Source organism: Balaenoptera acutorostrata, chromosome 1 (genome assembly GCF_949987535.1).
Source record: "Balaenoptera acutorostrata chromosome 1, mBalAcu1.1, whole genome shotgun sequence".
Taxonomy (NCBI): Eukaryota; Metazoa; Chordata; class Mammalia; order Artiodactyla; family Balaenopteridae; genus Balaenoptera; species Balaenoptera acutorostrata.
In genome coordinates, this window is record NC_080064.1 from 102,203,637 (window position 1) to 102,224,602 (window position 20,966).

The window sequence follows — 20,966 nt, forward strand, 5'->3', positions numbered from 1 at the left end:
CTTCTCCCTTTTTTTCTTGGTGAGTCTGGCTAATGGTTTGTCAATTTTGTTTATCTTCTCAAAGAACCAGCTTTTAGTTTTATTGATCTTATCTATTGTTTCCTTCATTTCTTTTTCATTTACTTCTGATCCGATCTTTATGATATCTTTCCTTCTGCTAACTTTAGGTTTTTTTTTCCTTCTTTCTCTAATTGCTTTAGGCGTAAGATTAGGTTTTATTTGAGATATTTCTTGTTTCTTGAGGTAGGATTGTATTGCTATAAACTTCCCTCTTAGAACTGCTTTTGCTGCGTCCCATAGGTTTTGGGTCGTCGTGTCTCCATTGTCATTGGTTTCTAGGTATTTTTTGATTTCCCCTTTGATTTCTTCAGTAATCACTTCGTTATTAAGTAATGTATTGTGTAGCCTCCATGTGTTTGTATTTTTTACAGATTTTTTCCTATAATTGATATCTAGTCTCATAGCCTTGTGGTCGGAAAAGATACTTGATATGATTTCAGTTTTCTTAAATTTTCCAAGGCTTGATTTGTGACCCGAAATATGATCTATCCTTCAGAATTGTTCCATGCGCACTTGAGAAGAAAGTGTATTCTGTTGTTTTTAGGTGGAATGTCCTGTAAATATCAATTAAGTCCATGTTGTTTAATGTGTCATTTAAAGCTTGTGTTTCCTTATTCATTTTCACTTTGGATGATCTGTCCATTGGTGAAAGTGGGGTGTTAAAGTCCCCTACTATTATTGTGTTACTGTTGATTTCCCCTTTTACGGCTGTTAGCATTTGCCTTATGTATTGAGGTGCTCCTATATTGGGTGCATAAATGTTTACAATTGTTATATCTTCTTGGATTTATCCTTTGGTCATTATGTAGTGTCCTTCTTTGTCTCTTTTTTTTTTTTAATTTTTATTTATTTATTTATTTATGGCTGTGTTGGGTCTTCGTTTCTGTGCGAGGGCTTTCTCTAGTTGCGGCAAGTGGTGGCCACTCTTCATCGCGGTGCGCGGGCCTCTCACTATCGCGGCCTCTCCCGTTGCGGAGCACAGGCTCCAGACGCGCAGGCTCAGTAGTTGTGGCTCACGGGCCCAGCCGCTCCGCGGCACGTGGGATCCTCCCAGACCAGGGCTCGAACCCGTGTCCCCTGCATTGGCAGGCAGACTCTCAACCACTGCGCCACCAGGGAAGCCCTTCTTTGTCTCTTTTAACGGTCATTATTTTAAAGTCTGTTTTGTCTGATATGAGTGTTACTACTCCACATTTCTTTTGATTTCTATTTTTATGGAATACCTTTCTCCATCCCCTCACTTTCAGTCTGTTATGTGTCCGTAGATCTAAAGTGGGTCTCTTCTAGCATATATATGGGTCTTTTTAAAATTCTTTCAGCCAGTCTGCATCTTTTGGTTGGAGCATTTAATCTATTTACAATTAAGGTAATTATTGGTATGTATGTTCTTATTGCCATTTTCTTTTTTTTTTATAAGCAGATATTCATTTTTTAAATTATTATTTATTTATTTATTTATTTATTTATTTATTTATTTATTTTGGCTGTGGTGGGTCTTCATTTCTGTGCGAGGGCTTTCTCCAGTTGCGGCAAGCGGGGGCCACTCTTCATCGCGGTGTGCGGGCCTCTCACTGTCGCGGCCTCTCCCGTTGCGGAGCACAGGCTCCAGACGCGCAGGCTCAGTAGTTGTGGCTCACGGGCCCAGCCGCTCCGCGGCACGTGGGATCCTCCCAGACCAGGGCTCGAACCCGTGTCCCCTGCATTGGCAGGCAGATTCTCAACCACTGCGCCACCAGGGAAGCCCTTGCCATTTTCTTAATTGTTTTGGATTTGTTTTTGTAGGTGTTTTTTCTTCCCTTCCTCTTTTGTTCTCTTCTCTTGTGATTTGATGACTATCTTTTAGTGTTGTGCTTGGGTTGCTTTTTCTTCTTTGTGTGTGATTCTATTGTTTTTTGTTTGCAGTTCCCATGAGGTTTTGATATAGCAATCTTTATATATACAAGGTTGGTTTAAGTTGCTGGTATCTTAATTTCAAATGCATTTCCCATTTCCTGCTTTTGTACTCTCCTCACGGTTGCTAGTTTTGATATATTTGTATGTGGATGAATTTTTACTTTTACTGTATGTTTGCCTTTACCAGTGAGTTTTCCCATTTGTGATTTTCTTGTTTCTAGTTGTGGCCTCTTTTTCCCCCCACCTAGAGAAGTTCTTTTAGCATTTTTTTGTAAGGCTGGTTTGGTAGTGCTGAATTCTTTTAGCTTTTGCTTATCTGTAAAGCTTTTGATTTCTCCCTGGAATCTGAATGAGAGCCTTGCTGGGTAAAGTATTCTTTTTTTTTTTTTAAACTTTGGGTTTACTTTATTTATTTATTTATTTATTTATGGCTGTGTTGGATCTTCATTTCTGTGCGAGGGCCTTCTCTAGTTGTGGCAAGTGGGGGCCACTCTTCATCGCGGTGCGCGGGCCTCTCACTATCGCGTCCTCTCTCGTTGCAGAGCACAGGCTCCAATCGCGCAGGCTCAGTAATTGTGGCTCACGGGCCTAGCCGCTCCGCGGCATGTGGGATCCTCCCAGACCAGGGCTCGAACCCGTGTGCCCTGCATTGGCAAGCAGATTCTCAACCACTGCGCCACCAGGGAAGCCCTGGGTAAAGTATTCTTGGTTGTAGGTTTTTCCCTTTCATCACTTTAAATATATTCTGCCACTCCCTTCTGGCCTACAGAGTTTCTGCTGAAAAATCAACTGATAACCTTATGGGGTTTTCCTTGTATATTATTTGTCGCTTTTTTCTTTTTGCTTTTAATATTTTTTTCTTGGTATTTAATTTTTTTCAGTCTGATTAATATGTGTTTTGGCATGTTCCTCCTTGGATTTATCCTGTATGGGACTCTGTGCTTCCTGGCCTTGAGTGAGTGTTTCCTTTCTCCTATTAGGGAAAGTTTTGACTATAATTTCTTCAAATATTTTCTCAGGCCCTTTCTCTTTCTCTTCTCCTTCTGGGTCCCCTATGATGCAAATGTTCGTACATTTAATGTTGTCCCAGAGGTCTCTGAGACTGTCCTCATTTCTTTAAATTCTTTTTTCTTTATTCTGTTCTGTGGCAGTGATTTCCACCATTCTGTATTCCAGCTCACTTATTCATTCTTCTGCCTCAGTTATTCTGCTATTGGTTCCTTCTAGTGTATTTTTCATTTCATTTGTTGTATTGTTCATCTCTGTTCTTTAAATCTTGTAGCTCTTTGTTAAACATTTCTTGTATCTTCTTGGTCTGTGCCTCCATTCTTTTTCTGAGATTTTGAATCATCTTTACTATTGTTACTCTGAATTCTTTTTCATGTAGGTTGCCTATGTCCTCTTCATTTAATTGTTCTTGTGGGTTTTTATCTTTTTCCTTCATCTGAAACATATTTCTCTGTCATCTCATTTTGTCTAACTTTCTGTGTTTGTGGTCTCCTTTCTGCAGGCTGCAGGATCGTAGTTCCTCTTGCTTCTGGTGTCTGCCCCTTGGTGGAAGAGTTTGGTCCAGGGCCTTGTGGAGGCTTCCTGGTGGGAGGGACTGGTGCCTGCCCTCTGGTAGGTGGAGCTGGGTCTTGTCCCTCTGGTGGGCAGGACTGTGTCAAGGGATATGTTTTGAGGTGGCTGTGAGCTCAGTACTCCTTTAGGCAGCCTGTCTACTGATGGGTGGTGTTGTATTCCTATCCTGCTGGTTGTTTGGCCTGAGATGTTCCAGCGCTGGAGCCTGCATGCTGTTTGTGGGGCTGGGTCTTGGTACTGAAATGGAAACTTCCAGGAGTGCTTATGCTGATCAATATTCCCTGAGGCCTCTGCAACCAGTGTCCTTGCTTCCAAGTGAGCTACAGCCGACCCGTGCCTCCCCAGGAGACCTTCCAAGACCCCTAGGTAGGTCTAGCCCAGGTTCCTTTGGAGATACTGCTTTGTGCTGGGTCCCAGTGCATATGAGACCCTGTGTGCGCCCTCTAGGAATGGAGTCTCTGTATCCCTCAACTCTGTTGGGCTCCCACACTCAAGCCCCACTGGCCTTCAAAGCCAAATGCTCTGGTGGTTCTTCCTCCCGATGCCAGAGCCTCACACTGTGTTGGAGGGCTATTTTTATGTGGGAACATCCTTGTGTAGTCTCTGTGTGTTTAATATTTTTTGGTTTGAGGGCTGTTTTTAGTATGGATGTCTGCCACCTGTTTCCTAGTGTATGCTGGCCGTTATCCCCTTGATAGGAGGTTGTGGTGACCAGAGCCTGCACTGGATATTGAGTGGGGCCTCCCCTTTGCTCTGTGATTGTCACAGCCCTGTCAGGGGCAGGGTTTGCTCCCTAGTTCTTGGAGTAGAGGCCCCCACATCTGTTTTGGAGCTGTGTTTCTGATCTGCAGTGCTAGGTAGGCAGGATTGGAGCATTCCCACTGGGAGAGATGCCACTAAATATTACTCCTCTGAAACTGTTCACCTGTGAGCATGCTCTGTTGTGTCACCTTTTACCCATTGTGTAGGCTCACAAATTACATTTTTGTTGGCAGTGCTCGTGGCCCACCTTAACTGTGGGTATGCCGGCAATTGATTGGCCCTGGTGTCTCTTATGCGTTGTTTTCACCAGGCCACCACCGCAGACCTACTCAAGTCAGGTCCAAGGACTGCAGTAATCGTGCACCTGGACCCACTGTTGGAGCTATGGAGGCTGCTCAGACTCTGGCCTAGCCTAACTCCTGCGTGTATGTGCCCACAAACCCTCCACCTGCTAAAGCTAGACCTGTCTCATCTGCGGGAGCACTCATTGTCTGTTCAAATGTTCCACAGGTGCTGAATTTACAAAGCTGGCAACGGGGGTGTAAATCTGTGGTTTGCACAGTCTCAAGGAGAGATTTCAGCTCTTCTTCCTTAGTCACACAACCCCTGGGGCTCAGCTTTGGTTTCAGCTCCACATCTGCATGTGGGTCACCCACCGGTGTCTGCTCCCGAGGCTGCCCCAGAGTACATGAGCCTGCCCTGGCCAGAGGGGGCTGGGGCGGCGATTTGGGTATGTGAGCCCACCCAGACAGGTTGGGGGGAGCTGAGGCGGTGACCAGGGCATGCAGGTCCGCTCAGGCAGGAGCTCCTCCTAATGCCCATGGAGGCAAGGGCCAGCACATGGGGAAAGAGGCTGCAATGACAGCCCCGCCCTTCATGTGCCACTCAACAACGATGCTTCGCTTCTATGGTGCCCCAGGCTTCTTCCACGAACATTCCCAGTTGCGGAGTTCCTCACTCCCATCCCTTCAGGCTGTCTCCTCGCAGCCAACAGCAGACCTCTCCCTGGGTCTGCTCTCCAAACCCCACGTTCCAGCACCCAGCCCCCGCCCGCAGTGGCAGACACATGTCTCAGGCTGGGGCGTGCAGGACTGTGGCGTGGACCATCTGTGTAGGTCTCACTCTGTGATGCCTGCCACAGACTGGTTGCTGTGCTCTCCTTCGAGCCCCTGAAGTTCCCCTTGTGTCCCAGCTGATCTCCCCACTGGTGAGGGGGCTTCCCTGGGTGCAGGAACCTCTCCTCTTCTTCAGCTCCCCACCAGGGGCACTGGTCCCATCCCACTTCCTCTTTTTTTCCTTTCTTTCGTCCTACTGAGTTATGCAGGAATCTTTCTTGTCCTTTTAGGTGTCCGAGGTCCTCTGCTAGTGTTTAGCAGGTGCTCTGTGAGAAGTGTTCCATTTGTGGATGTATTCATTGGGAGAGGTGAACTCCATGTCCTCCTACTCTGCCATCTTGACTCCTCCCCACCTCACTGTGGTTTTGATTTGCATTTCCCTGATGATTAGTGATGTTAAGCATCTTTTCATCTGCCTGTTGGCCTTCTGCATGTCTGTTTTGGAAAAATGTCTATTCAGGTCTTCTGTCCATTTTTTAATCGAGTTGCTTGTTTTTTTTGATGTTGAGTTGTATGAGCTCTTTGTATATTTTGGATGTTAATCCCTTATCAGATATATTGTTAGAAATATTTTTTCCCATTCAGTAGAGTGCTTTTTCATTTTGTTGATAGTTTCCTTCTCTATGCAAAAGTTTTTATTTTGATTCCCATTTGTTTAAGTTTTGCTTTTGTTACCCTTGCCTGAGAAGACATATCCAAAAAAAAATATTGATAAGATCAGTGTCAAAGAGCATACTGCCTATGTTTTCTCCTAGGAGGTTTATGGTTTCAGGACTTGCATTTAAGTCTTTAATCTATTTTGTTTATTTTTGTATATGGTGTGAGAAAGTAGTCCAATTTGATTCTTTTGCATGTAGCTGTCCAGTTTTCTCGACACAATTTATGAAGAGGCTGTCTTTTCCTCATTGTGTGTTCTTCTTTTGTTGTAGATTAATTGGCCATATAAGCATAGGTTTATTTCTGGACTCTCTATTCTGTTCCATTGATCTATGTGTCTGTTTTTGTGCCAGCTCCTTTGATTACTGTCGCTTTGTAGTACAGTGTTGAAGTCAGGGAGTGTGATACCTCCTGCTTTGCTGTTCTTTCTCAAGATTATTTTAGCTATCTGGGATCTTTCATGTTTCCATACAAATTTTAAAATTATTTGTTGCAGTTTGGTGAAAAATGCCATTGGTATTTTGATAGGGATTGCACTGAATCTGTAGATTGCCTTAGGTAGTATGGTCATTTTAACAGTATTAATTCTTCCAATCCCTGAGCTTAGTATATTTTCCCATTTTTTTGTGTGGTGACTTCAATTTCTTTCATCTGTGTCTTATAGTTTTCTGAGTACAGGTCTTTCCCTCTTTATTTAGATTATTCTTAGGTATTTTATTCTATTTTTTGCAATTTCAAATGGGATTTTAAAAAAATTTTTCTTTCTGCTTGTTCATTGTTAGTGTTTAGACATGCAACAGATATCTGTATGTTCATTTTGTATCCTACTATTTCTTTCAATTTTAGTAAATAATATTTTGGGGGGATTTTGCCCTGTTAATCTACATTTTCTATGTTTTGAAAATTGTAGCATCTATAGTATTGTCCTCTTTTCAATCCTGATGCTGGTTATTTATGCCTTTTGTTATTCTTGGTCAGTCTTACCAGGCATTTATCAATTTTGGAAGTTTTAAAAAAACACAACTTTGGATTTTTTGATCTTCTCTGTAGGGTGCTTGTTTTTGTTTCATTAATTTCTGTTCTTTATTATTTTCTCCTCCTTTTATTGTTTTTTCATTATGTTCTTTTTCCAATTTGATATTAATTCTTTGATAATTAATTTTCAGTCTTTCCAGTGTACGGTGTACACATTTTAAGGCAATGTATTTCCTTCTAAGCTTGTTGTAGTTGTGTCTCATAGGTTTAGATATATATTAAATTAGTATTGTTTTGTTCAATACCTTCCTATATTTCTCAGTTTCTGAGCTTAACGGCATGTTATGTTTTTGGAATTGATTTCTATCATAAGCACATTGTATTAGAGAACATACTCTGGTATGACTTCAGTACTTTGGAATTTATTGACATTTGCTTGATGGCCCAATATAGGGTTACTTTTTATAAACACACCCATATATCTGAAAATAATGTGTATTCTACAGTTATTGGGTGAAGTGTACCATTTGGTCAAGATTGTAGTCATATTCTTTAAACTTCTGCATATTTATTGATTCTATATCTTTACTTCTTTTTTCTTCATGTTTTATTACTTGAATGAGATTGATGTGTTAAAAAATCTCACTTGATGATTGTGGATTTCTATTCTTCCTTGCAGTTCTGTCAGTTTTTCTTTCAATACCACGTTATTAGGTACATACTATAATATAAGTAATTTTTTATTATACAATGTGGAACTTTATATATATACTTAATATATATTCTATATATATTCTGTATATTCTATACATAATAGAACTTTTTTTCCACTTTAAAGACACTCACTTTATCTATGTAATAGTGTTTTCTTGCCTTAGAGAATAATTCTTCTTTTTTATTGTTATAGCTGTACCAGTTTTCTTCTTAGTGTTTAGTGTTTGCAGGGTTTTATTTATTTATTTAAAATTTTTATTGGAGTATAGTTGATTTACAATGTTGTGTTAAGCATGGTATTTTTAACAACCTATTTACTATTGTGCTTTCTATATCTTTGTTTTAGATGTGTCTCTTATGAACAACATACAGCTGGAGTTCATAATTTTTGTCCTTTTTACTGGTACATTTTAGCTTCAGAATACATAATCTCCTTTCTCTCTCATGTCTAACTTATATGCTATCATACTCTTATTATTGTCACATATTTTAATGAATTTGTTTTTATAAGGGTTTTGTATTGCCCAGGAAGAAGGAAAGAATAGAGTGAATTGGGGAGAGGCAATAAATACTAAGAATGTTTAGAATTGATGAAATACATGAATTCATAGATATAGGAAGACTGATGGATACCTAGAAGGAAAAATTAGAATAAATCCAGAACTAGACTTAGTACAGTAAAACTACAGAATGTTAGACACACATAGGTCTTAAAAGTAGCTAGAGAGAAATGAGAGATCACCAATGAAAGAATGACAAGAGATTTACCATGGACATCTTAGCAAGCAACAGTGGAAGTTAGAAATCAGTGAAACAATATTCTCAAGTACAGAGAAAAGATCAACCTTGAATTATGTCCACAACATGTCTCTCTTTTATGTTGGAGAAATAAGGACATTTTTAGATCAAAAAGTGAAGGAAACATATTTTTCAAGAACACTCAGATAGTTAACAAAAATGATCATGTATAGGGCCACAGAATTCAAAGGCTTGAAATCATACAGAGTATGTCCTCTAACCACAATTCTATTAATCTAGAAATTACAACATGTGTTTTTTTTAATGAAGGTCTGAAGTTAATACCTTTACTATGAACATTATTATGCCAATATATTTGAAAGATATAAAAAATATAAAGTGAAGTAGATTAACCAAAACAATCTCAAAAAGAATAATTAACCTGAATAGTCCTATTAAGGAGATTGGATCAGCAGTTTAAAATCTTTCAACAAAACAAACTTCAGACTCAGATGGTTTTAGATTGGAGTTGCATTTGTAGAAAATCTATAAGAATCTCCAGATGAGTTAATAAAGTATTGAGTTGTTTAGTAAGGTTGATAGATATATAATCATTACACAGAAAAAATTACTAGTCTTAAACATCTGCAACAAGCTATTAGAAAATGTAATTTTAACAATATACCATTTATGTGAAAATGCTGGTTCTCTCCAAATTGATATACATATTCACACACTGTTGCTGGGAGTTTAAATTGGTACATGTACTTTGGAAAACAATGTCGTTATCTTGTAAAGTTGAACATGCAACCTGCAATTTCAGATCTGGATATAGAGAAATTTATACACTTGTACCAGGAGACAATGTTTTTGAGAATAGTCACACCATTATCGTGTGTATTATCTCCAAGTTGGATACAATTCAGTGTCTGTGAACAGTTGAGTACATAAGAAAACCATGGTATATTCATACAATGGAACACTACTCTGCAGAGAAAATAAAGGAACTATACACACATGAATATGTAAAACCTACTGCTGAGTGAAAATGCAAGACAGAAAAATATACATACTAAGAAAACATTTATATAGAGTCTGAAACAAAAAACTCTGAAATACTGATATATCATTATGCAGTAAAGCTATAAAAAAGGGGAAAGGACTCATGAATATTAAGAATCTTTGTTACACTTGTGGGAGAGGGGAAACTAATGAACAGAGGCATTCAGAAGCCTTTATCAACATTGATAATGTTCTGTGTTTTAAAGTTGGTGATTGTGGGACTTCCCTGATGGTCCAGTGGCTAAGACTCCGTGCTCCCAATGCAGGGGAGCTGGTTTGATCCCTAGTCAGGAAAGTAGATTCCACATGCCACAACTAAGAGTTCACATGCTACAACTAAAGATCCTGCATGCTGCAACTAAAGGACCCATGTGCCACAACTAAAGGTTCCTCACACCTCAACTAAAAGATCCCGCATGCAGCAATGAAGATCCCACATGCTGCAACTATGACCCGGCACAGCCAAATAAATAAATAAATATTAAGAAAAATAAAGTTGGTGGTTCTTCCATGGGTACAGAATACAGTCTGTTTCATTATTAAATTACCCATGCCTCCCTTCCCCAATTCCTGTCACTGTCCTCTACCCCCTCCTCAATTCTAATTCAGTCCTAATGCCATAAGTGATTCTGGAGAGTGGGTGCTAATTAAAGGTCCTCTTTTTTTAAATATTTATTTTATTATTTATTTTTTTTATTTTTGGCTGCATCAGGTCTCAGCTGCGGCACATGGGATCTGTTGTTACAGTGTGCGGGCTCTAGAGCACGTGGGCTCTGTAGTTGCAGTATGTGGGCTCTCCAGTTGTGGTCCCTGTGCTCAATAGTTGAAGTGCACAGGCTTAGTTGCCCTGAGGCATGTGGGATCTTAGTTCTCTGATCAGGGATCGAACCCACGTCCCCTGAACTGGTAGACGGATTCTTAACACTGGACCACCTGGGAAGTCCCAAGGTCCTCTTTGTTTTGACAATTATTATATTAGTAAATATTTGTACAAAATATATGGAAAAATAGAACTTGAAGGTGTTGATTCTTTATAGAAAATTAATCTCAGTAATACTGAGTATGCTTTTTAATGGAATCCATTTTAACTGTTTTTCTTTAGTTGCTTGTGTTTTTAGTGTCATATCTAAGGATCTATTGCCAAATCTATTGTCATGAATTTTGACTCCTATTTCCTTCTAAGAGTTTTTGGTTTTAGCTATTACATGTAGATCTTTAATCTATTTTGAGTTATTTTTGTAATGTGATATGAGGTAAGAGTCCAACTTCATTCTTTTCCATGTGCTTATTATTTGTCTTAACAACATTTGTTAGAAACTGTTCTTTCTCCATTGAATTGTCTTGTCATTCTTATTGTTAGAAACTATTCTTTCTCCATTGAATTGTCTTGTCATTCTAAGTTGACCATAGTTGTATGGCTTTATTTCTGGACTTCCTATTCTATTCCATTGATCCATATGTTTACCTTATGTCAGTACCATGCTGTTTTGATTACTGTAGCTTTGTAGTGAGTTTAAAATTGGGGATTATGTGTCCTTCAACATTGTTCTTTTTCAAGATTGTTTTGGCTATCCAGGGTCCCTGGGAATTCCTTGTAAACTTTAGGATCAATTTGTTCCGACAAAAGGCAGTTGGAATTTGGGTAGAGATTGCAATGAATCTTTTCACTCTGTTGATAATGTTCAAGAGGGCACTATGAGAGGATGAAAGGACTCTATCAAGGGAGTGAAAAGACAAACCACAGAATTGGAAAAAATATTTGCAAGTCATTATTTGGTAATGATCTAATATCCAGAATATGTAAAGAATACTTACAATTCAGCAACAAAAGCCAGTCACTGAAGAACAAATACTGCATGATACCTAAAATAGTCAAACACATAGAAGCAGAAATTAGAAAAGTAAATACCAGGGACTAGGGGGAAGGAGGACATGGGGAGTTGTTTTTCAATTTGTGTAGGTTTCAGTTATGCAAGATAAAGTAGTTCTAGAGATCTGCTGTACTACATAGTGCCTGTAGTCAACAATTCTGTATTGTTTACTTAAAGCAATCTACAGTTTCAATGCAATCCCTATCAAATTACCAATGGCATTTTTCACAGAAATAGAACAAAAATTTTTACAGTTTGTATGGAAACAAAGGACCCTGAATAGCCAAAGCAATCTTGAGAAAGAAAAATGGAGCTGGAGGAATCAGGCTCCCTGACTTCAGACTGTACTACAAAACTACAGTAATCAAGACAGTATGGTACTGGCACAAAAACAGTAATATTGATAAATGGAACAGGATAGAAAGCCCAGAGATAAACCCACACACCTGTGGTCAACTAATCTATGAAAAAGGAGGCAAGAATATACAATGGAGAAAAGACAGCCTCTTCAATAAGTGGTGCTGGGAAAACTGGACAGCTACATGTAAAACAATGACATTAGAACACTCCCTAACACCATACACAAAAAATAACTTAAAATGGATTAAAGACCTAAATGTAAGGCCAGACACTATAAAACTCTTAGAGGAAAACATAGGCAGAACACTCTTTGACATAAATCACAGCAAGATCTTTTTGGACGCACCTTCTAGAATAATGAAAATTAAAACAAAAATAAACAAATGGGACCTAGTTAAACTTAAAAGCTTTTGCGCAGCAAAGGAAACCATAAACAAGACAAAAAGACAACCCTCAGAATGGGAGAAAATATTTGCAAATGAAGCAACTGACAAGGGATTAATCTCCAAAATATACAAATAGCTCATGCAACTCACTATCCAGACAAACAACCCAATCAAAAGTGGGCAGAAGACCTAAATAGGCTTTTCTCCAAAGAAAACATACAGATGGCCAAGAGGCACATGAAAAGCTTCTCAACATCACTAATTATTAGAGAAATGCAAATGAAAACTACCATGAGGTATCACCTCACACTGGTCAGAATGTCCATCATCAAAAAATCTAGAAACAATAAATGCTGAAGAGGGTGTGGAGAAAAGGGAACCCTTTTACACTGTTGGTTGGAATGTAAATTGATACAGCCACTATGGAGAACGGTATAGAGGTTCCTTAAAAAACTAAAAATAGAACTACTATATGACCCAGCAATCCCACTACTGGGCATATACCCAGAGAAAACCATAATTCCAAAAGATGCATGCACCCTAGTGCGCATTGCAGCACTATTTACAATAGCCAGGTCGTGGAAGCAACCTAAGTGTCCATCAACAGAGGAATGGATAAAGAAGATGTGGTACAATGGAATATTACTCAGCCATAAAAAGGAATGAAGTTGTGCCATTCGCAGAGACGTAGATGGACCTAGAAACTGTCATACAGAGTGAAGTAAGTTAGAAAGAGAAAAACGAATGTCGTATATTAACGCATGTATGTGGAATTTAGAAAAATGGTGCAAATGAACCTATTTGCAAAGCAGAAATAGAGACACAGTTGTAGAGGACAAATGTATGGACACTAAGAGAGGGGTGGGGTGGAATGGGAGATTGGGACTGACGTATGTACACTACTAGGTATGAAGTAGTTGGCTGGTGAGTACCTAATGTATAGCACAGGGGCGAAAAAAAAGAAGGTACAATCTGTTTGCAGGACATATATTAAGTTAGCCTTAAAAATACATTCCAGTATACATTACGTGCAGACAAGTACTGTTTGATTCCACTTATACGGGGTACCTAGAATAGTCAAATTCATAGAGTCAGAAAGTACATTGGTAACATTGGTAGATGCCAGGGGCTGGGGGGTAGAGGGGGTGGGGAGGGAGAATGGGGAGTTAATGTTTAAAGGGGGTAGAGTTTCAGTTTAGGAAGGTGAAATATTCGGGAGGTGGATGATGGTGAGAGTTGCACAACAATGTGAGTGTACTTAGTGCCATTGAACCGTACAGTTAAATATGGTTAAAATAGTATGTTTTATATCATGTGACTTTTACCACAATAAAAAACATTTTAAAAATGTATCAGGGTTAGGAGGATAGGAAGAAATAGGCATCAGTTAAAAAGAACCTGAACACTATCTATTAGAAGGAATAAATATGCACAAAATTAAAAAAAAATTTGTTAAGAGAGTAGTCTCATGTAAGTGTTCCTATGACAAAAAAAAGGGGACAGAAGGAAACTTTTGAAGGTGATAGATATGTCTATTACTTTGATTTTGGCGATGATTTCATGGGTGTATGCATTTGTCCAATCTCATCGCACTGTATACATTAAACATGTGTAGTTTTTTTGCATATGTTATACCTCAATAAAGCTTTTTTTTTTAGTGGTTTTTCTTTGAATCGCATGTGTGTTCTGTCCAAATGGAATAGTTACTTATTGTAATAAAACAGCAAATTGAGACTAAATAAATATTGTTGAAAAATTCATTAAAAATAAAAATACGGCTGCTTTTAAAATATTACTTGTCAAGGCTAAATATGTATTTTAGGGAAAAAGATAGATATTGTGAAAAATAAAGCACATCTCACCATATGAAAACTGTAAGTAAAATGATCCAACTATAATATCTATGAATAAATCATCTTTTTAGAGTCACAAAACCACAAAATGAATACAGAATATTTTCAAGTAATCCAAACAATTTATTAATGTTCATGCTGTTTTCTTTATTCAAAGGTCAGTAAATTAGAGTTAGAACTAGAAGGTGCCAAACAAAAATTTAAAGAAAAGACTGACAGCTATCAGAAAGAAATTGAGGACAAAAAGCTATTGGAAGAAAATCTTTTGGGACAGGTAGGAAAAACTAAATATGTTTGAGAAGTTGTTATACTAAAACCCTATATTTGTATGTTTGCATTTTAAGAGAAAAGTAATAATTCTTACTTTTAACATTATGATTCTTTAGAAGATTTAATAAATTTATACTAAGGATAATTAGTTTTTTTAATAGAAGCTAAAAGTATCATTGTTATTCTAAGTATTTGAGTATTGGGTAGTATATAATCATTTTGAAAAGATTAAATGATCTTTACAGTGTTATACTGTCATCTCACTTGGTAGAAGACCCTAACTAAAATAAACCAAAACAATAATGTATTTTCTACTTGGCTTTCCTAATTTCCTGGTGTTTGATTTCTGCATTTTAACTTAAATTTAACATTTAAGTTAAATTTGTTTTTTTGTGCATTAATTTTAAAAAACTTTAAATTTATTTGATAGGTTGAGAAAGCAAAAGTAATAGCTGATGAAGCAGTAAAATTACAGAAAGAAATTGATATACGATGTCAACATAAAATAGCTGAAATGGTAGCACTTATGGAAAAACATAAGGTAATTTTTTTCCTGTTGTGTAATGAAAATTATTAATTGGAGCCATATTTATGCATAAAAATGGAAAAATATAGCATTCTGATTTGTCAGTGAAAATTATTGTCTGTGCAACAATGACTAATTATAGCTGGAATACTCTTGATCTCTCATTTCTCCAAGTTCAAGTCTTAGCCACATGAAGCTGAGCCTGGGTGTCACTTCCTTGAGGAAGTCTCTCCTTATTGTCTTGATGGATAGGCGTAATCACTCTTTTCCTCAATTTTCATAGTAGTCTCTTATAGACTTTTCCACCTTGTATTTATTTAAATACATACCCAGGATATGTATTTAAATAAATATAACTATAAATATAATATTTTTATCCTCTACCTGTGTCTAACACATACTAGGCTAAACAATAATAAATAGATGAAAGACAATGTTTGTTGTGTTTGTGAATGTGCTCTATTTTTTATTGTTGTTTGAAAGTAATCATTCTCTTAGGGAATTAAGCCCTATACTCTTCAAGATTTGGAGAGGAAGTGGGCTATACCTACCAATTAATCTTTATAAGTTGTTGCTAGGATATTATTATGAAGTAACCAATGAGGATTTAAAAAATATTTTAAGTAATATTGTGAACTCATAGATTTAAGCATATTTGGTATGTCTTAATCCAGTACAGTTTTGATCCTTGTTGACACTTAAATTTTCCCAACTTTGGCCAGTGGGAGCCTTTTCGAACTGGTTGGCAGGTCCCTTTGATTTGACCCTAATAATCTGTGACAGCTTTCTTGCTTTCTGTTATGACAAAATGTTCAAGACTCATTTTGTATTCCCTGCACAAGATCTGGAATCAGCTGTTTTTTGAAGAGGTCCTGTGTTTCTAGCCTTTTTATAAATTATGAAATTCAGTGTCTCTAATTTAAAAAATTATTTCTTGCTCTTGGGTTATTTCCAAGACAGTTATCTATGTTTCATTGCTTTTATTGTTAGAATTTAAAAATGTAGTTGAAACAATTTAAAAATAGCTCAAATATGTATTACTGAATTCATAAACATCATTTTTTATAAATATTAAATGCATAAGGATACCAGTCATATTAAAACGTAATCTTTTGGGCTTCTAATATACCTAAAATGGTTTCTCTTTTTAATATAGCACCAATATGATAAAATTGTTGAAGAAAGAGACTCAGAATTAGGACTTTATAAGAGCAAAGAACAAGAACAGTCATCAGTGAAAGCATCTTTGGTGAGAACAAATAGCAGTAGAAGCCAATTTTCATGTCAGCATGGCTGGTAGTAAAGAATAATAAATAAAACCATAATTTTGAACTATAGAATCAAATAATCATAAATATGAAAGGGATGTTATAGATCTTATAGGTAGGTGGTTTTCTAATCTTTTTTTGAAATGGTAAAATGAACTCTGTTTTTCAAATGAAAAGTTATAAACTCCAGTTACGAATAAGTTTTGAGCTCTGATTGAGGTTGGGAAAGGAGGAGTGAGATAGATTGGGAGAGAATGAGAAGGAGAGGTATACATAGTGTTAAACATTTCTTTTGAGCAAACTATACAAAATTTGTCTAAATGAAATCTTTAGTTATATTCAACTAGGAGCCTTCATATCAGTAGGCTTTTAAAAAGTGTATATATTTCATGAGTGAATTTATTTCTGTATAAAGCTAAATTTTTTTTGAAACACTAGTTTGCATTTTTATTGTCTTAAGAAATACATGGATGCACTTATAAGCTTCATGTTCCTTTTTCTTTAGGAGACTGAACTATCCAATCTCAAAAATGAACTTCGGTCTGCTAAGAAACAACTTGAAATAGAAAGAGAAGAAAAAGTAGGTTTTGTGGCATTATAGATAAAGTAACTAATTTTAAGTTTTAGGTGTAACTTAAGTTTTTATAAACATGTCATATTAGAAAATAATAGGATAAATTTGAGTAAGGATTAAAAATATAATTTTCCCCATTAGCTTTTTTTTCAGAAGTATTTAGCATATTCCCTTGTTTAAATATTAAAGACATATAAATATACTTTAAGAGTAGGAGCGCTTTCAGATATAAATATTTGAGAAATATTATTTCATATATTATAAAGTGCTTATGTATTTGGATGTGTTTTTTAGCTATTGATCATGTTTCAGAAAACAAATAATGCCTTATATTTGTATAGTGTTTTGGAATTTACAAAGTGAATTGACTCACACTTTAAAATGACAAATACTTTTTTTTTCTTTCTATATGACAGCTCACTGTGCTGAGTATCCTACTTATATATAAGTTAATCCTTATAACAGTTCTATAAACAATACTTATTATTATCTCCATTTTTATAGAGGTTAGCTTATTTATTCAGGATCACATAATAAAAAAAATAGAATGGCTTAGAATTCAAATCTAGGTTTATTTTGAATGATTCCAAATCCTGCTCCCTAATCACTCTGCAACATGCCTAGGTAACATGCAATTTCAATTTCAAACCTCTGTGCATTTGTTCACTTTGTCTCCTGCATTTAATTCCTTTCTTCCTTTCTCCACCTATGGAAAACTTCACATATCTTTTATCTTGCAAAGGTGAGCTGACTGTATATAAGTATTCTCATAGTATTTTGCTCTTATATTAAAATAGTTATGTCACTCTGTGCCCCATTATATTTCAAGTTCCTCAAGGGCTGGGGTTATGTCTATTTATCTTTGTCTTTCCTTTATTTGAGCATAGTGCTTTGAAAATTTTCTGTTTTCGACAAATGTTTGTCAGAGAAATGACTAAGTGGCTTTCACTTCACCTGCGATTGTAGCATACATATTTACCTTTATCCTACTGTTTTAGTAAAAGAGGAATAATACTTCCTTGTATTAAACCACTCCTAATGTTCTTTCTTCCAGGTTCTTTTTCCAATTTTATTGAGATATAATTGACAGCACTGTATAAGTTTAAGGTGTACAGCATGATTTGACTTACATACATTGTAAAATGATAACCACAATAAGTTTAATTAACATCCATCATCTCATATAGATTAAGAAAAAGAAAGACAAAGAAAAAAAAGGTTTTTTCCTTGTGATGAGAACTCTTAGGATTTACTCTCTTAACAACTTTCAAATGTACCATACAGTAGTGTTAATGATAGTCATCATGTTATACATTACATCCCTAGTACTTGTCTTGTAACTGGATGTTTGTGCCTTTTGACCACCTTCATCCAGTTCCCCATCTCCCCAAACCCTGCATCTCGTAACCATAAATCTAATCCCCTTCTCTGTGAATTTAGTTACGTTTTGTTTTTTAAGATTCCACATATAAGTGATATCATATAGTATTTGTCTTTCTCTGTCTATTTCAGTTAGCATAATGCTCTCAAGGTCTATCCATGTTGTTACAAATGAAAGGATTTCCTTCTTTTTACGCCTGAATAATACTCCTTTGTATATATATATATACTGCACTTTCTCTATCCATTCTTAGTCTATGGACACTCAGGTTGTTTCCATGTCTTGGATGTTGTGAATAATGCTACATGGGAGTGCAGATATCTCTTCAACATAGTAATTTCATTTCCTTTGGATGTAGTCTCAGAAGTAGAATTGCTGACTTGTATGGTAGTTCTATTTTTAATTTTTTGAAGAATCTTTATACTGTTTTCTGTAGGGGCTGAACCAATTTACATTCCCAGCTGTAGTGCACAAGGGTTCTATTTTCTCTGCATCCATGCCAGCATTTATCTCTTGTTTTATTTGATAATAGCCATTCCAACAAGCATGAGGTAATATATCTTGTAGTATTTTGATTTGCAGTTCCCTGATGATTAGTAATGTTGAATACCTTTTCATTTACTTGTTGGCCATTTATATATCTTCTTTGGAAAAATGTCTACTCAGGTCCTTTGCCAATTTTTAAATTGGATTGTTTGGCTTTTTGCTATTGAATTGTATGAGTTCTTTATATGTTTTTGACATTAACCCTTTATCACATATATGGTTTGCAAATATTTGGCAGTGTTTTGCATAGTTGGGGAAGCTAGGTGCTTACTTTCATGGTCTCACTTTTCCCCATGAGAAAAATTGCTGACTGACAGGTTCTCTCTGGGAACTGTGCTGTACTGTCCTGGGAGAGGGGGTGATGTGGGTAAAATGAAACCATTCTTCTTATCTTCTTCAGTGTGTTCAATCTGGGATTTTTTTTTTTTTTTTTTTTTTGCTCTAATGGTGTGCTGGAAGTTCTCTTTTGTTTTTTTTTAAACATCTTTATTGAAGTATAATTGCTTTACAATGGTGTGTTAGTTTCTGCTTTATAACAAAGTCAATCAGTTATACATATACATATGTTCCCATATCTCTTCCCTCTTGCATCTCCCTCCCTCCCACCCTCCCCATCCCACCCCTCTAGGTGGTCACAAAGCACCGAGCTGATCTCCCTGTGCTATGCGGCTGCTTCCCACTAGCTATCTATTTTACATTTGGTAGTGTATATATGTCCATGACACTCTCTCACCCTGTCACATCTCACCCCTCCCCCTCCCCATATCCTCAAGTCCATTCTCTAGTAGGTCTGTGTCTTTATTCCCGTCTTGCCACTAGGTTCTTCATGGCCTTTTTTCTTTTTTCCTTAGATTCCATATATATGTGTTAGCATACTGTATTTGTTTTTCTCTTTCTGACTTACTTCACTCTGTATGACAGACTCTAACTCTATCCACCTCATTACAAATACCTCCATTTCATTTCTTTTTATGGCTGAGTAATATTCCATTGTATATATGTGCCACATCTTCTTTATCCATTCATCTGATGATGGACACTTAGGTTGCTTCCATGTCCTGGCTATTGTAAATAGAGCTGCAATGAACATTTTGGTACATGACTCTTTTTGAACTATGGTTTTCTCAGGGTATATGCCCAGTAGTGGGATTGCTGGGTCGTATGGTAGTTCTATTTGTAGTTTTTTAAGAAACCTCCATACTGTTCTCCATAGTGGCTGTATCAATTTACATTCCCACCAACAGTGCAAGAGTGTTCCCTTTCCTCCACACCCTCTCCAGCATTTATTGTTTCTAGATTTTTTGATGATGGCCATTCTGATCGGTGTGAGATGATATCTCATTGTAGTTTTGATTTGCATTTCTCTAATGATTAATGATGTTGAGCATTCTTTCATGTGTCTGTTGGCAATCTGTATATCTTCTTTGGAGAAATGTCTATTTAGGTCTTCTGCCCATTTTTGGATTGGGTTGTTCGTTTTTTTGTTATTGAGCTGCATGAGCTGCTTGTAAATCTTGGAGATTAATCCTTTGTCAGTTGCTTCATTTGCAAATATTTTCTCCCATTCTGAGGGTTGTCTTTTGGTCTTGTTTATGGTTTCCTTTGCTGTGCAAAAGCTTTTAAGTTTCATTAGGTCCCATTTGTTTATTTGTGTTTTTATTTCCATTTCTCTAGGAGCTGGGTCAAAAAGAATCTTGCTGTGATTTATGTCATAGAGTGTTCTGCCTATGTTTTCCTCTAAGAGTTTGATAGTGTCTGGCCTTACACTTAAGTCTTTAATCCATTTTGAGTTTATTTTTGTGTATGGTGTCAGGGAGTGTTCTAATTTCATACTTTTACATGTATCTGTCCAATTTTCCCAGCACCACTTATTGAAGAGGCTGTCTTTTCTCCACTGTATATGCTTGCCTCCTTTATCAAAGATAAGGTGACCATATGTGTGTGGGTTTATCTCTGGGCTTTCTATCCTGGTCCATTGATCTATATTTCTGTTTTTGTGCCAGTACCAAACTGTCTTGATTATTGTAGCTTTGTAATATAGTCTGAAGTCAGGGAGCCTGATTCCTCCAGCTCCATTTTTCGTTCTCAAGATTGCTTTGGCTATTCGGGGTCTTTTGTGTTTCCATACAAATTGTGGAATTTTTTGTTCTAGTTCTGTGAAAAATGCCAGTGGTAGTTTGATAGGGATTGCATTGAATCTGTAGATTGCTTTGGGTAGTAGAGTCATTTTCACAATGTTGATTCTTCCAATCCAAGAACACGGTATATCTCTCCATCTATTTGTATCATCTTTAATTTCTTTCATCAGTGTCTTATAATTTTCTCCATACAGGTCTTTTGTCTCCTTAGGTAGGTTTATTCCTAGATATTTTAT

At 36.7% G+C, this 20,966-nt stretch overlaps 1 protein-coding gene across 2 annotated transcripts in view; it reads left to right on the top strand.

The window, feature by feature from the left end:
* The window catches only part of SYCP1 (synaptonemal complex protein 1), a 193,019-nt gene that overhangs the window by 132,894 nt on the left and 39,159 nt on the right, over positions 1-20,966 (top strand). The window contains exons 23-26 of one of the 2 annotated variants that reach the window (XM_007169343.2): positions 14,185-14,301; positions 14,728-14,838; positions 15,980-16,072; positions 16,597-16,671. In XM_007169343.2, coding sequence (XP_007169405.2) covers positions 14,185-14,301; positions 14,728-14,838; positions 15,980-16,072; positions 16,597-16,671 — 396 coding nt within the window. The remainder of the gene's footprint in view (positions 1-14,184; positions 14,302-14,727; positions 14,839-15,979; positions 16,073-16,596; positions 16,672-20,966) is intronic. The other variant, XM_007169344.2, reaches the window with a different exon arrangement.